We start from the raw sequence: 17,499 nt of genomic DNA, 5'->3' as shown, positions 1-17,499 counted from the left end.
TAGATATAATCCACTGCATTCTAACTTTTATTTCAACTTATAAATTATCTTGTATAGTGGAATTTGATAATGCACACAGGGCCTTCAACTTCTCTAACTACTATATACACTGACTACAAAGTAAGCTTTGGTCATTGTATTATGATTTTCTTAAGAACATTCATTCATTCATTCAATTAAATATTTATTATTGTACACTGGCACATACCAGACAATGATGGGTCCATCTTTGCATTTCCCAGGTGGCAACGTATTGTGCATAGGTGCCAGCCCCCAAATACTTGTTAATTAATTGATGAATGACTGTTATCTTAGCATAAATTCTATATCTCTCTTTGGAATAGGACTAAAATCCCACCTATTGACTTGAATCTACAAGCCTTTGCCATAGTCACAGCATAAGTCCCCATTTTACTTTATTTTTTTTCTTAAAGATTCTGTTGCTCAGGCAACAAGATTTCTCCATGCCTGCTTGCATCCTGTTGCCAAGGCAACAGGGTGTAGTTGGCAGGTTGGTTTGAGATATTGGATGTTTGCGGTCTTGGAGATGCCTTTGGTTCACAACTTCTTTGATAAATCAGGATATGCATAATTTGTACTCAAGGATGTGCACCTGGCATTAGTCTTTGAGTCACATAAAAGATGATTGTGGACATTTGAGACCATCCAGCATCATATATGTGACCAGAAAGACTCTTGTAGAACCTCAGGACCTATGGGTTTTGCCTCCTTTTAGGAGAAGCCTTGCTTATTTTGACTTGTAGGTGTTCTCTACTCGCCCTTTTCATAATCCATATCTTGTTTTACTTAAATTGAATACTTGATCACTACTGGCCAGAATCAACCTAGCCTATCTGCCAGTGTCGCAATCAAGCAGCCTCACAGAAACAATGATCAGTAAGACCACTTTATTTCTTTTCTGTGACAGTTCTAAACTTTTCTGGCTAATTGCTTGTTTGCTTCTGGCTGTTATTGGAGTAAGGATGGAGAGCCACAGGGGCACTATTCTCCTTTCCTGTAGTGACACCACCTCTGTTAACATTATAGATAAGTGAAAAGCCCATAATGAACAGGAGAACTCAATCCTGCATGATGCCGTGTTTTCACACAGGACATGTTTATGAATGTCACTACCAGAAAGAGACTTCTAAGTGGTAAAATGCTAGTTAGCTCAGATGGTATGATTGCAGTAGCCTCAGAGAGCGTTATCTTAGTACTGTAAGTCAACCTTCTCATTTCAGAAGGTTAAATATTTCTCCTTTTTACCCACATCAAATAGTATTGACTACTTTTCACCACTGAATTAAGTTATGTAATGTGCCTCCTATGCGTGTGAAAATATTCCCTTGGTTCAGAAGTATATTTGAAACAGTTTTACAAGGTATAAAATTCTAGAACTCCATCTCTTTACGGCCAGGACTCCTCTAAACACAATAAGTATCCCAGTAATTTACTCTGAACTTGAATTCATTCAGCGGAAAGTTGATTTAAAAAATTACAAAGCTAAACCTTCAATCTCCACCTTACCTGTTATTGGTTTGGGGTGGAAGTTGTAGGCTAACACTCAGATGCAGTGCTTCAATTTCTGCTTTAGGTTATAAATTCTGGATGAAGTCACCCCGGATCTGAAGAGAGCTGGGAGGCATGACCTTTTGGAATCCTTTGACACCTTCCGTTTCTCTGCAATTCTGTTTTAATCAGCCTGAAGTTCTATTAGTCAATGCCCATTTTAAAAGTTTCAGAGGACACAAGCTTCATTATATTAAGCCTTTTCACCAGAAAACATTTCTAGACTGTTCTCTTTGTGTTAACTCATCTCTGCCTGTTTTCCAGCTTACACTCTCCTGGGAAACCATCTTCTGCAGCCATAATGTTCTATTGCGCATAAACATTCAATCCAGTCCTAGAGGCAGACTTCCCTCAGGCTTTGCATAATTTCAATCTTTTGTCCATCTGGACCTAACGGTTGTGCAGTTAAATGTTGTCCCTTCTGGCTACAATTAGTCTGTTCTATTTGGCAATTTCAGATGAGTGTGCTTTCTTGTGATCCATGATATGATTTGCAGAGAAATTAACAGTTTTTCTGCTATACCTATATAATCTTGTAAGTTCCAAGGCTAAGGATTGTTTCTTTTCACCATCCCGTCTCTAATGTCTGGCACAGTTTCTACACGTAGTGGGCACTTCATCAATATTTGTTGAATGAATGTGTGATGTTTATTTTTAAAGATCCCCTAAAGTTCATTTAGATCCCCTAAAGAAGAATTTAGAATTATATTAAGGAGTAGCAACGTTGGCAGCAACTCGGCATTGTCAGGATAGTCTATTTCACATATATCACCAGCCCATTTTTTTAACATATAAAAATGTTTGGAATTTTGGATTCTTCAGGACAACTGGAAGATTCATCTAGTTAACTCGACCTGTGAATGGTTATGATCTATCAAAAGTACCTGTAACCTTAGGAATAAAAGATTTTTGCACGTTACATTTTTTCTAATTTTTAAAAAAATATTTATTCATTTTTAAGAGAGAGAGAGAGCATGAGCTGGGAGGGGCAGAGACAGGGAGACACAAAATCCGAAGCAGGCTTCAGGTTCTGAGCCCCCAACGCAGGGCTCGAACTCACGAGCCATGAGATCATGACTTGAGCCGAAGTCGGATGCTTACCTGACTGGGCCACCCAGGTGCCCCTCGCAAATTACATTTTAATTCACCATTTAGGATAGTCCAAGAGGTATCACAGGCTTTGCAGCTATGTGGCATGACTGTTAGCCTCAGTCGTAATTTCTGTGAAGACAGTGACTCTGGAATGCACTGTTGAATATGGAGGCCACTGGCCACGTGTGACCCTTGAGCAGCTGAAATGTAGCTAGTGTGACAGAGGAACGAATTTTTTAATTTCATTTTAATATTGATTTAAATACAAAACTGAATGTCGAGTATCTCATGAGTTTTGTATTTAGTGCATGCTGAAATGAGAATATTTTAAAGATAAAGGGTTAAACAAAATATGTTCTGAAAATTAATGTCACTTCTTTATTTCTACTTTTTAAAAATGTGGCTACCAGAAGATTTAGACTTAACTTATGTCTGTGGTTTGCATTATATTTCTATTGGGCTGTGCTAGACCCACCCGGAAGGCTAAGGGGCAGGGTTATTCATTGGCACTTGCTGTGATAGAGCAAGTATGTCATGGATGTGAGGGTATGAGGTGCTGAAACAGATGGTCTGCTCCTCAGCCAGGAGGCATCCTGCCCATTTTGGACACTGCTGAGATTATGCCCCTCTTTCTGAGGGCGGGGGCTACCCATTTTCTTTCTTTAAACATGCCGCTTCTCCCACAACTAGGCAGTGTGTATTAACTGTACAAGTCTGGCAAGTTTCACTGACTTTTCCAGGTTCTGAAAACTTGGGCTGGGAAAGGGACAGAGAAAATAATGGGATCAGGAGAGTGCTGGTATGGTGGGGAGTTAGGAGCAGGAAAGGAAGGGAAGGAACTTGCCATCAAATGCAAAGATTTTGCCATTAATCTAGTACGTCAGCTGGTCAGGGTAAATGAGTGCCAATTTTGTTTTGCTTCATAACTTAAGGTATGTGTTGCATTTATGTATCAAGAATTCTGTGCTTTAAATGAAAGTGTTGGTGTAAGAGATTTATTAACCATGTTTATTTGTATTTAAATCCCGGGGCACCTGGTTGACACAGTCGGTTAAGCGGCCGGTTTCGGCTCAGGTCATGATCTTGCAGTTCACAAGTTTGAGCCCCCCATCGGGCCCTGTGCTGACAGCTCAGAGCCTGGAATCTGCTTTGGATTCTGTGACCTTCTCTTTCTCTGCCCCTCCCCAGCTTAATCATTCTGAGAGTTTCTAAACCACTGTGATGAGATAGGGTTTTTCCATGTGCCAGTAAAATGTCAGGTCTGCTGTGGGCTTGCATGGGCTTATTCTTCTGTTTGTTAAGCTCTCAAGAACATCTTGAGGGAAAATAATCTTTTTTCAATTTTTACAATGTAAAGCATAGTGGGGTATAGGCTTTCAGTCAATGTTAGTCAAATCCAAGTTGAATGAGTCCTCGTAACGGCCCCTAATTCTGTTTTCAGGGACTTCACTGGTGGAATAGGATCCAGACCAAGACCAGGTAATTTCGTGTTGGCAGTAACAAAATCACACATGCCTCCCTGATATTCAGTATGATTTATGTTACAGTTTCATATCTTTCCCCCTTTTATTTCTTCAGCTTTGCTGCCTCTTGACCTGCTTCTGAAAGTACCACCCCTCATGCTCAGGGCCCACGTTAAGGAGCTAGAGGCCGAGTTAGTGACGGGGTGGCAGTCCCATAGCCTTCCCGCTGTGATTCTTCGCAATCTCAGAGATCATGGTAGTACTTATTAGATCAAGTTGATGTCAAGCACACGATGGGCGAACACAGAATTATAGTTGGGACTGAATGGGTCTGAATGATGCTTGGGAGGTAATTTTAATACAAGCGGCAGGAGAATTTGGTTTGTTTGTCCACCGTTATTAGTTTGGCAATTTAACAGTATCAAAATGCTTTCTGTGTTCACTTATTTGATTGAAATATTACAGGCTGTTTTTCTAAAATTTACACTTCTGCTTTGGTGGGGATGTTAGCCAGTTAAACTATTTGTGCTTAAAATGCATACCTCCTAGCAAAAAATAGTAACTGTTTTAAATTCATGTTTCTATAAGCTCTATGCCTATATGATACAAAGGAGTGAAATTTATCTTTGTCTGGCTCCTTTATTCTGACATAGATAGTCCTTTTTAGTTATTTCTATTTGTATCTGATTAAAACAATACTGTATCCTGTTTTTGTTGATAATTTAAAAATTATGGATTCTTAAAACATACAAGTTTATAGTAATGGTTTGGGGGGGAGGGTGAGTGTATTAGTTAATGTTTTGAATTTCTATTAAAGAGGACCAAAGTACAACAGTAGTAGTAAAACTGTTAGCTAAGTCTGGACAATTCAGGGAAAAAGTATAGCAATTGTGCTCTTAACATATGTATGAATGTATGACTCTTGAGTTCTATTTTACTACTTTGGTTAATTTGAAGTTGTTGCCTAATGCTGTTTTCATTTTGGCTTCCTTAACTCACATTCTTTCGTAGAGTTAACACCTATGGTGAACATAAGTGATGGGAATTGATTTTTGGTAACATTAGTCCATGTCTTCACATTTATTAAATTTGCTTTGGAAGAGTTATTGACAGTCTGGGGCCATTTACACCATCAGCATAGATGCAAAAAAAAAAGATGGTTTTGTTATTAAGATGTCCATAGTTATCATGCTGACCATGCTGTCTGGCATAAGGTAAGTTCATACATAACATAATCGTGAAGCTGAAATGATTGTTGTTGATTGATTTTATAATAGCAAGAGCAGAACACGTATTTATGTAAGCAATTCACAATTCTGTTCCGATTCATAATAGGAATTCCTTTTCCTAAAGGGCATGTTGAATTGGCTCAGTTTTAGACTTATTTTATGTCCATGAAATTGATCAGATCTCTTGACCTTTAAACAAACCAATCACATTATAGCAGTTTACATGTAATATATTGTATTTTTTAGACTTACAGTCTGTTGTTCCATCCAGTTTTTAAAAGTTCACTGACATATTTCTTATTTAAAACAATATACTACAGTGTTGTCAGTGAATACAAAAGTTCACCCATAAAGGGCAATGTTTCTATTAATATTGTAGACACATCAGAAGTCATACTTTTTAGCGTTGTGGGTAAATTTGGACTATTTTTGCTTTATCAGATCACAAACAACTGGTACCAGCCCCATCCACTTAGCTCACCTCACCTGCAAGTCATGCTCCATTCCAGTTGTTTTCTCTGTGTCTCTAGCCTAACTCAGAGAATGAAAAGGTGGCTTATTTTTGTTTTAAAGTTTGTTTTATTTATATTGAGAGAGAGAAAGAGAGACAGAGAATCCCAAGCAGGATCTGTGCTGTCAGCGCAGAAACCGTCGATCCCACAAACCAGGAGATCGTGACCTGAGCCAAAATCAAGAGTTGCCCCCTTAACTGACTGAGCCACCCAGGCACCCCAGAGAAGGTGCCATAAATAGAGCTCTCCAACAGTAGGGAAATAAGTTTGGACCACGGTGTCATGAGACACTATTGGTCTGGGCAGTTGTAAGTTATATCTTAAATATTTATTACTCAGAATAGGCAAAACACTGAAATGTGTGGATGATTAATTTTTTTAAAGCAGACTGTATTAATGTATTTTCACTTAACGTTTGATTTAGCTTTTTTGGATAGAAAGGAACATGCTTGGATGAAAGGAACATTATGTACAACCAACAGCCACAGCCTGTATTGTCTAAATGTTCTGGAAAAAGTTGTCAGGGCAGGAAGAATTTTGTCAAAACCTGGTATGCTTCCAGGACTCTGTCTAGAATGTAAACATCATTTTCCATATGCTATGGAAGAAAAAAATGGTGAGAACTATGATTTTAGAGTACCAAGTGACTGTATTATAACATGGTCTTTTCTATCTGGTACTCCTTTTTTGTTGTTGTTTTCTTAATTTACATCCAAGTTAGTTAGCATATAGTGCAATAATGATTTCAGGAGTAGAATCCAGTGATCCATCCCCTACATGTAACACCCAGAGCTCATCCCAACAAGTGTCTTCCTTAATGTCCCTTGCCCATTTGGCCCATCCCCCCACCCACAACCCCTCCATCAACCCTCAGTTTGTTCTCTGTATTTAAGAGTCTCTTATGTTTTGTCCACCTCCCTGTTTTTATATTATTTTTGCTTCCCTTCCCTTACGTTCATCTGTTTTGTATCTTAAATTCTACATATGAGTGAAGTCATATGATATTTGTCTTTCTCAGGATGAGGCTTCATAGCTCAGGGGTTAGAGCTCTGGTCTTGTCTTTCTCTGACTGACTAAATTGGTTTAGCATAACATGCTCTAGTTCCACCCACATTGTTGCAAATGGCAAGATTTCATTCTTCTTGATTGTCGAGTAATACTCCATTGTGTGTGTGTGTGTGTGTGTGTGTGTGTGTGTATGACACCACATCTTCTTTATCTATTCATCTGTAGATGGACATTTGGGCTCTTTCCATACTTTGGCTATTGTCGATAGCATTGCTATAAACATTGGGGTGCATGTGCCCCTTTGAAACAGCACACCTGTATCCTTTGAATAAATACCTAGTAGTGAAATTGCTGGGTCGTAGGGTAGTTTTATTTTTAGTTTTTGAGGAACCCCCATACTGTTTTCCAGAGTGGCTGCACCAGTTTGCATTTCCACGAGCAGTGCAAAAGAGATCCTCTTTCTCCACATCCTCGCCAACATCTGTCATTGCCTGAGTTGTTAATTTAGCCATTTTGATTGGTGTGAGGTGGTATCTCATTGTGGTTTTGATTTGTATTTCCCTGATGATAAGTGGTGTTGAGCATTTTTTCATGTGTCTGTTAGCCATCTGGATGTCTTTTTTGGAAAAGTATCTATTCATGTCGTTTACCCATTTCTTCACTGGATTATTTGTTTTTTGGGTGTTGAGTTTGATAAATTCTTTATAGATTTTGGATACTAACCCTTTATCTGATATGTCCTTTGCAAGTATCTTCTCCCATTCTGTCAGTTGCTTTTTGGTTTTGCTGATTGTTTCCTTCAGCATGCAGAAGCTTTTTTATCTTGATGAGGTCCCAATAGTTCATTTTTGCTTTTGTTTCTCTTGCCTCCGGAGATGTGTTGAGTAAGAAGTTGCTGTGGCCGAGGTCAAAGAGGTTTTTGCCTGCTTTCTCCTGTAGGATTTTGATGGCTTCCTGTTTTATGGGGTTTTGTGTGTGTGTGTGTGTGTGTTCATCCATTTTGAGTTTATTTTTGTGTGTGGTGTCAGAAAGTGGCCCAAGTTCATTCTGCATGTCACTGTCCAGTTTTCCCAGCACCATTTGCTGAAGAGACTGTCTTTACTCCATTGGATCCTCGTTCCTGCTTTGTCAAAGATTAGTTGGCCATACATTTGTGGGTCTGTTTCTGGGTTCTCTATTCTTTCCGTTGATCTGAGTGTCTGTTTTTGTATCAGTACCATACTGTCTTGATAGTTACAGCTTTGTAATACATCCTGAAGTCTGGAATTGTGATGCCTCCAGCTTTGGTTTTCTTTTTCAGGATTGCTTTGGCTATTTGGGGCCTTTTCTGTTCCATAAAAAATTTAGGATTGTTTGTTCTAGCTCTGTGAAGAATGCTGGTGTTATTTTGATAGGGATTGCATGGAATTTGTAGATTGCTTTGGGTAGAATCGACATTTTAACAATATTTGTTCTTCCGATTCATGAGCATGGAATATTTTTCCATTTTTTTGTGTCTTCTTCAGTTTCTCTCATAAGCTTTCTATAATTTTCAGTGTATAGATTTTTTAATTCTTTGGTTAGGCTTATTCCCAGGTATTTTATGGTTTTTGGTACAGTTGTAAATGGGATTGATTCCTTGATTTCTCTTTCTATCGCTTCATTATCGGTGTATAGAAATGCAATCAATTTCTATGCATTGATTTTATATGCTGCGACTTTGCTGAATTCACGGATCAGTTCTAGCAGTTTTGTTGGTGGAATCTTTTGGAATCTTTCCATATAGAGTATCATGTCATCTGCAAAGAGTGGAATTTTGACTTCCTCCTTGCCAGTTTGGATGATTTTTATTTCTTTGTGTTGTCTGATTGCTGAGACTAAGACTTCCAATACTATGTTGAATAACAGTGGCGAGAATGAACATCCCTGTCGTGTTCCTGACATTAGGGGGAAAGCGCTCAGTTTTTCCCCATTGAGGATGATATCAGCGGTGGTCTTTCATATATGGCTTTTATGATCTTGAGGTATGATCCTTATATCCCTACTTACTTGAGGGTTTTTATCAAGAAAAGATACTGTATTTTGTCAAATGCTTTCTCTGCATCTATTGAGAGGATCATGTGGTTCTTGTCCTTTCTTTTATTAGTGTGATGTATCACATTGATTGTTTTGCAGATATTGAATGAGCCTTGCATCCCAGGTATAAATCCCACTTGGTCATGGTGAATAATTTTTTTAATGTATTGATGGAGCTGGTTAGCTAATATCTTGTTGAGGATTTTTGCATCCATGTTCATCAGGGAAATTGGTCTGTAGTTCTCCTTTTTAGTGGGGTCTCTGTCTGGTTTTGGTAATCAAGGTAATGCTGGCTTCATAGAAAGAGTTTGGAAGTTTTCCTTCCATTTATATTTTTTGGAACAGCTTCAAGAGAATAGGTGTTAATTCTTTAAATGTTTGGTAGAATTCCCTTGGAAAGCTATCCGGCCCTGGGCTCTTGTTTTTTGGGAGATTGTTGATTACTAATTCAATTTTGTTACTGGTTATGAGTCTGTTCAAATTTTCTATTTCTTCCTGTTTCAGTTTTGGTAGTGTATATGTTTCTAGGAATTTGTCCATTTCTTCCAGATTGACCAATTTATTGGCATATAATTGCTCATAATATTCTCGTATTATTGTTTGTATTTCTGCAGTGTTGGTTGTGATCTTTCCTTTTTCATTCTTGATTTTAATTATTTGGGTCCTTTCTTTTTTTCTTTTTGATCAAACTGGCTAGGGGTTTATCAATTTTGTTAATTCGTTCAGAGAACCAGCTTCTGGTTTCATTGATCTGTTCTACTGTTTTTGTTTTGTTTTGTTTTGATAGCATGGATTTCTGCTCTAATCTTTATTATTTCCTGTATTCTGCTAGTTTTTGGCTTTATTTGCTATTCTTTTTCCAGCACTTTAAGGTGCAAGGTTAGGTTGTGTATCTGAGACCTTTCTTCCTTCTTTAGGAAAGCCTGGATTGCTATATATACGTCCCTCTTATGACTGCCTTTGCTGAATTCCAGAGGTTTTAGGCTGTGGTATTATCATTTTCATTGGCTTCCATGTACTTTTGAATTTCCTCTTTAACTTCTTGGTTAACCCATTCATTCCTTAGTAGGATGTTCTTTAATCTCCAAGTATTCATTGTCTTTCCAAATTTTTTCTTGTGGTTGATTTCAAGTTTCATAGTGTTATGGTCTGAAAATATGCACAGTATGATCTTGATCTTTTTGTACTTGTTGAGGGCTGATTTGTGTCCCAGTATGTGGTCTATTCTGGAGAACGTTCCATGTGCACTGGAGAAGAATGTGTATTCCGCTGCTTAGGATGAAATGTTCTGAATGTATCTGTTAAGTCCATCCAGTCCAGTGTGTCATTCAAAGCCATTGTGTCGTTGTTGATTTTCTGCTTAGATGATCTGCCCGTTGTTGTAAGTGGGGTGTTGACATCCCCTACTATTATAGTAGTATTATCAATGAGTTTCTTTATGTTTGTGATTAATTGCTTTATATATTTGGGTGCTCCCACCTTTGGAGCATAAATAAATCCCACATTGGGATTTATCCTATCTTGGGGCGCATAAATGTTTACAATTTTTAAATCTTCTTGGTGGATAGACCCCTTAATTATGATATAATGCCCTCCTTCATTCCTTGTTACAGTCTTTATTTTAAAATCTAGATCATCCGATATAAGTATGGCTACTCCATCTTTCTTTTGGCAACCATTAGCGTGATAGATGGTTCTCCATCCTCTTACTTTCAATCTAAAGGTGCCGTTAGCTCTAAAATGGGTCTCTTGTAAACAGTGTATCGCTGGATCTTGTTTTCTTATCCATTCTGTTACCCTGTGTCTTTTGATTGCAGTGTTTAGTCTATTGACATTTAGAGTAAGTATAGAAAGATAGATATGAATTTATTGCCATTGTGGAGTTGGAGTTTGTGGTTGTGTTCCCTTGTTCTTTCTAGTCTTTGTTGCTTTTGGTCTTTTTTCTCCCCTCAGAGAGTCCCTCTTAAAATTTCTTGCAGGGCTGGTTTAGTGGTCACGAACTTCTTTAGTTTTTGTTTGTCTGAAAAACTCTTTATCTCTCTTTCAATTTTGAATGACATCCTTGCTGGATAAAGAATTCTTGGCTGCCTATTTTTCTAATTCAGTATGTTAAATATATCCTGCCACTCCTTTCTGGCCTGCCAAGTTTCTGTGGATAGGTCTACTGAAAACCTGATCTGTCTTCCCTTATAGGTTAAGGATTTTTTTCCCTTGCTGCTTTTATAATTCTTTCCTTTTCTGTGTATTTTATGAATTTGACTATAATATGCCTTGTTGATGGTCGTTTTTTATTGAATCTAATGGGAACTCTGTGCTTCTTGGATTTTGATGTCTGTGTCTTTCCCCAGGTTAGGAAAGTTTTCTGCTAGGATTTCATCACATAAACCTTCTACCCCCTTTTCTCTCTCTTCATCTTCTGGGACTCCTATGATTCAGATGTTGTTCCTTTTTAATGAGTCACTGAGTTCTCTAATTCTTATATCATGCTCTTTTGCCTTAGTTTCCCTCTTTTTCTGCTTCATTATTCTCCATAATTTTGTCTTCTATATCACTGATTTGCTGCTCTGCTTCATCCATCCTTCCCGCTGTGGCATCAGCTCAGTTATAGCATTTTTAACACTTTCCTAACTAGATTTTACTTATTTTATCTCTGCTGAAAGGGATTCTATGCTTTTTTCAACCCCAGCCAGTATTCATTTTATCATGATTCTACATTCTGGTTCAGATATCTTGCTTGTATCTGTGTTGATTAAGTCCCTGGCTGTCATTTCTTCCTGTTTTTTTTTGGGGGGGGGGGGTGAATTCCTACATTTTGTCATTTTGGAGGAAGAAGAAGAATTAATAAAATAAAAAATTAAAATTAAAAAGTTAAAACAACACAAGAAGAAAATAAATTAAGCTAGATCCTAGGTGTGTTTTGGTCTGCTTTTTGTAGGAAGCTTTATAGCATAGAGAAAAAGGGAAAGAAAAAAAAAGGTAAGAAAATGTTTGCAAATTTTAAAAAATGTATACAATAAAATAGAATAAATGAAATGAAGAAAGTGAAATAGAATTTTAGAAATTACAAAAAATAAAACATATAGTAAAAAGTTAAAAATTTTTTATAAAAATGGAAAATAAAAATATTATTTTTTTCTTTCTGTATCCAAGAATAAGAAAAAGAAAAAAATGAATAGATGCACCAGCAAACAGAATAAAATTACATCGAGTTTCCTCTAGAAGTAAAACTATGCAGCACTTTATAGTCTGTACACTAAGCAGGTGGAAAGACTTGTGTTGGTCCTTTAGGGCTTGGTTGTTGCAGTTGGATGGGGCTTGGTGTAATGGCTCCACTCTCCACTAGGTGGCGCTGCTTAGCTTATTGGGGTGGATCTATGTGTCTTGTGTGTCCATATATGCACATGTGCAGGAGAGGTGAAAATGGTGTTACCCAGCTTCCCAGTCCGTAGCACCAGAACTCTGTGTTCTCACCAACCGGCAATCGAGCACCCCTCCTTTGCTCTGGCTTCTGTCCACTCCCTGCTTCTACACTCTCTGCATCCAAGCTGTCAGACTTCTAGGCAGCACCTTCCTCCCAAATTTGATCTCAAATGAGGCTGTGTTTCCAAACCCCTCACTTCCGAAGGCCCTGCGACTTGGACCTTCCCCCACCCTCTGGAGGAGGGTCTCGCTGGGCAGTGGCCGATGCCGGCTTGCCCCTGGGAACATTCATGCAGTCACACTGCTGCAGAGGCTCAGAGATTGTGGCTGGGTGCTGGCTCGCCTCAGAAGAAAATCATGTGATCACAGTGGCAGCAGTGCAGGGATTATGGTAAATTACAACACACAACTGGCACCAGATTTCACCACACCCTGGTGTCTTTGTTCCAATACCAACAATCGTGGCTGTTCTCTGGGGTCTGCTAGGACCTTTGCCTGTGGGGAGGCCCTAGGGCCTCTACCACATGCCCTCCTATCAGGGGAACCGCTTCTCCCCGTGTGCCCAGCCAGACCCCTCTGACCCTGCTGCCTGCTCCTGGGGATTCACCCTTCCCACTAGATCACTGCCAGGTATTGAGCTGTGGAATTTCCAACTCTGCTGTCCCCTGTTTATAGAGTCCTGATGGTATTAAAACCCTCTCCTTTCTCCTTTCTCCCTTTCTTGTTCAGTCACTTGTGGGTGTTTCCATTCTTTCTCTTTCTCTCCAGCTACTTTCAGGGAGAGTGTTTTTCCTCTACTCCCCCCCCCCCCAACTTTCTCTGTCCTCTCTCTGCAAAAACAGCTCCCTACCTTCCGTGGCTTCTCTCTTCCCCAGTTCACCTCTGTGCACCGTATACCTGCCAAGTTCTGTGGCTCACGTTATGTGGATTATTGTGTTAATCCTCAGCTCAATTTTCTAGGTGTGCAAAATGGTTTGGTGCTGTTCTAGCTACATTTCAGGGATGAGAGAAACAGAGAACTTCCATGCTGCTCTGCCATCTTGGCCCCTCCCCCAATGAAAAATATCTGGTACTCCTAATGTGAACTTCTAGGTTCAAACTGTGGTGTTACAGCAGTATTTAATGCACCTCAAACTCCTGTAGAACAAATAACCATGGAACCATTTTAAGTTAGCACTATTAAAGTCCTCTTGTTCTGTCTTTTAATACTAACTGGATTGGGTAAATAATTTATTATATACATATTTTATACATATTACATGTACATATACATTACATACACATGTTCTTTGCCAAAAGAAATGAAAACTTAAGAATTTCTATATTGCAACTGGTGCAGCCGCTCTGGAAAACAGTGTGGAGGTTCCTCAAAAAATTAAAAATAGATCTACTTCATGACCCAGCAATAGCACTGCTAGGAATTTACCGAAGGGATACAGGAGTACTGATGCATAGGGTCACTTGTACCCCAATGTTTATAGCAGCACTCTCAACAATAGCCAAATTATTGAAAGATCCTAAATGTCCATCAACTGATGAATGGATAAAGAAATTGTGGTTTATATACACAATGGAATAGTACATGGCAATGAGAAAGAATGAAATATGGCCTTTTGTAGCAAAGTGGATGGAACTGGAGAGTGTTATGCTAAGTGAAATAAGTCATACAGAGAAAGACAGATACCATATGTTTTCACTCTTATGTGGATCCTGAGAAACTTGACAGAAGAGCATGGGGGAGGGGAAGGGGAAAAAAAAAAGTTAGAGAGGGAGGGAGGCAAGCCATAACAGACTCTTAAAAACTGAGAATAAACTAAGGGTGGATGGGGTTGGGAGGGAGGGGAGAGGGATGATGGGCATTGAGGAGGGCACCTTTTGGGATGAGCACTGGGTGTTATATGGAAACCAATTTGACAATAAATTTCATATTAAAAAAAAGAATTTCTATATTGCATAAATGAAAATATTAACACTCATTAACATGGATTGAATGAATGAACAAACATTTTTAGCATGTTAAATATTTTAGCTCTATTTCCCTAACTTTAGTCACTGATAGATTACCAATGCACAAATTTGGCCATATCTGAGTATCATCTGTACTACTATTTTCCTAATATATGTTTCTTTAATTTGATTCACTTTACCAAATTTAACTAAAGGAGAGTTTATACTATTGCTATAATTTATTGCTACCAGTATAGAATCACTCGCCATAAATAGATGGCAATTGTAAAAATAATGAAATATAAGCAAACGACATTATTAAATTCTAAGTAGATATTGTTGTCTGCTTATCCTGAGGTCTGCTTTCTTTGTTATGAAAGAACATTAGTTAATCTGAAAAATGGTGATGATGACATACTTGTTCCACACTGAAACTTATTCCTTGATAGAATCAATAGAAAGAAAAGAAAATTGGAAAAGTTTCATATCCAATCTACTTACTAGGTAAAATTATCCTGTACAAGTGCCTCCTGACTTAGGAGACTCAGTTCTTTAAAAATAATCATTTAGTTCTGTTGTCTATCAATCAAACAACAGGATATTTTGAATGGGGCGGAAGCATGTGGCAGGTTGTGTATAAAAAACAGACCTTTCCTCTTGAGGTAGGGAAAATGGTATCATATATTTGTGAAAATTAAACTATACCGAAACTTATTATTATGAGAAATCTATCCTTTGTCAAGTACTAGAGTACATTTTAATAATATGGATGCTGTTAGCATGGGTCAAATGTAAATTTTGGGGAGTGCCAGTCAAACCCAAATTTAAAGTGCAAATGGAATGTCAACTAAGAATCTGGCCTAATTTGACTGGATTGACACTGATATTTCCCCCTCCCTTGCTCAGTTTTCCCATTTCTCAGCAGCGAACAGCCAGGCACTGAGCTGATGTATGGGAATTCTTATGCTCTGCATTCTGAATAGAAATTGTCACATCATGATTTCTGGGCTCTTAATTATGCTTTCTTACTAGATGACTGAGAAGCTATTTTTATACTTGTCTTTTGTTCATAAAGGTCAGATCTAAATTAAGTAGTCAATATTTCATCCAAATGTTCCAGAGAATATGGCTTAATATTCCAGTCCTTATTTTCAGCAACCTTCAGAAGCTTGCTTTCAAGTTAGTTATTGACATGAAGTAATTAATACTAAATTTTACAACTGCCAAAGTGATTTTGAGTACATCCCTTCTCTTATTTTATTGCATGGCAATTCTTTAGCATACAAAAAAAAGTGCTCACCAGACTTCAATCCAATTTATATAATACTAGTCTAAACCATACAATTTGGCATATAATTAGATACTTTTTTTTATATTGTTTGTTGGGATTTGGATATATTGGTTGGATTTTCCAACCAAATTGTAAGTGTCTTTAGTAAAGTTTGAATATGTCTTGAGTACTTCCTCTGAGGTCAGGCCCTTGAAAATTACCTCTTGAGTAACTGATACAGACTACCACTGTATAAACCATTGTTTGAGAGCAATGCTGTTGAGAGCAACTGCATAAATATTCTGATGATAACTTAAAGAGTGGGGAACAATGACGTTTTAGTGTTAGATTTAAGATTGGGGAAGGGGTGGGAGACAACAAGTTTCTTTTACCAGTGGTGATCTGCTTCCTAGCTCTTCCTGCCAAGGGAGACACTGAGGGAGTATGGACCAGGTCCCAGGTGAATGCTTCCTGGAGATGTTGATTTTTTTCATGTTCTTTGTAGGATAAAGTCTTTCCAAAGAGATACTCAAGTCTCACAGAAGTTATTCATGGCTAGAATCCAAGACCAAGTGCAAATTGCAAATCAGCTATTGAGTGGTAGCTCACAACCCTGTCCTGGGGGTTTCTGCCCTGGGGGCAAGGCTAAGTGGAAGGGTGGGGGAAGAAAGCTACACCAGCTTTATAGTAGGAATAAAGGGAGTTCAGTGTGGCGTGGATGGATTGTAGCAGTGTACAAAATAATTGATTCAATGGAGAAAGGCAAGGCTCTCAAATTCTAAACTGCTATTATTAATGTTTTTTAATGGAACTTAAAAATAGTTTCAGGGTGTTTACAATCCCCTTAAAATTATTGTCATATAATAATTTGAATATTGTGGATAGTGACAGGGGAGCCAATATTAATAAGAGGTAAGAGACTCTTTCTTTTTTTTTTTTTCAATATATGAGATTTATTGTCAAATTGGTTTCCATACAACACCCAGTGCTCATCCCAAAAGGTGCCCTCCTCAATACCCACCCCCCCACCCTCCCCTCCCTCCCACCCCCATCAATCCTCAGTTTGTTCTCAGTTTTTAAGAGGGCAAGAGACTCTTTCTACTAGCTGAGCCAACCACCTTCCCTCCTGTATAGCCAAGACCTCACTCATTCTTAATTGACATTCCTCACTATGGGTTCCATAGATTATTTGGGACATTTTAGACAAGGTGTTAGTTATTTTTTTTAATGTATATAACTACTTATTGTTTTTTTACTGCATTGGAATGCAAAAGCATAATTCTGCTTGAAGTTATTCTTTAGCAAATATCCTACTTTTATTTAACCCATTATTGATGGAACCAGATGGAGAATCAAAGACCTGGTTCCAAGAACATTTGAATAACAGGGATTTATAGAGTAGTCAAGAAAGAAAAGCTGAAATAACATTGTTAAATTGAGCATAAGACTGGTGAAATAATACTATATATTTTTGTGATTAACTTCTTGATCAGCCTATAAAGTCATACTAATATATCAATTTCTACAGGTTAATCATGAACTCTACAGGCTGTAAACTGCCTGTACCTTTATTGGTGTGGATTATTAGTTAAATATACTGGGACATTTCCCAACAATATTAGATTAGGATCAAGTGGAGTTATTAGAAAATGCTCTAGCGTGATGTCAGAGAACCAAGCAATGATCATTTTGCCTGTTCTTCATGACTGTGATAAATTCTTGTTTAGGTAATTGAATGGGAGTTGGGGTCCCATCTTTTCTTTCTGTGTTGTGTTGTTTTGTTTTTTTAGTTTGATTGATCAGCCTTTGCATCCATAGTGCCAAATAGACTATATTTTTACACCACAATATTTTCTTCTTGAAAATTGCGGGTTACATCAATAGAGTTGACTTTAAAAAAATGTTCCCTCTAGGACGAATAAAGGAAGCAAGCA

At 38.0% G+C, this 17,499-nt stretch overlaps 1 protein-coding gene across 16 annotated transcripts in view; it reads left to right on the top strand.

Annotated features, from left to right (window-relative positions):
• The window catches only part of NEK10 (NIMA related kinase 10), a 222,831-nt gene that overhangs the window by 170,217 nt on the left and 35,115 nt on the right, over positions 1-17,499 (top strand). For 13 of the 16 annotated variants that reach the window (XM_053903873.1, XM_053903876.1, XM_053903879.1 and 10 more), the window contains 2 exons: positions 4,103-4,140; positions 4,240-4,380. The exons of 1 other annotated variant lie outside the window; for it this stretch is intronic. In XM_053903873.1, coding sequence (XP_053759848.1) covers positions 4,103-4,140; positions 4,240-4,380 — 179 coding nt within the window. The remainder of the gene's footprint in view (positions 1-4,102; positions 4,141-4,239; positions 4,381-17,499) is intronic. 2 more of the 16 variants (XM_053903875.1, XM_053903874.1) reach the window with 1 other exon arrangement.

This window comes from Panthera pardus, unplaced genomic scaffold (assembly GCF_024362965.1).
Source record: "Panthera pardus isolate Hobbes unplaced genomic scaffold, ASM2436296v1 HiC_scaffold_16, whole genome shotgun sequence".
In the NCBI taxonomy this organism is placed as follows: domain Eukaryota; kingdom Metazoa; phylum Chordata; class Mammalia; order Carnivora; family Felidae; genus Panthera; species Panthera pardus.
This window is presented reverse-complemented; position numbering and strand designations above follow the sequence as displayed.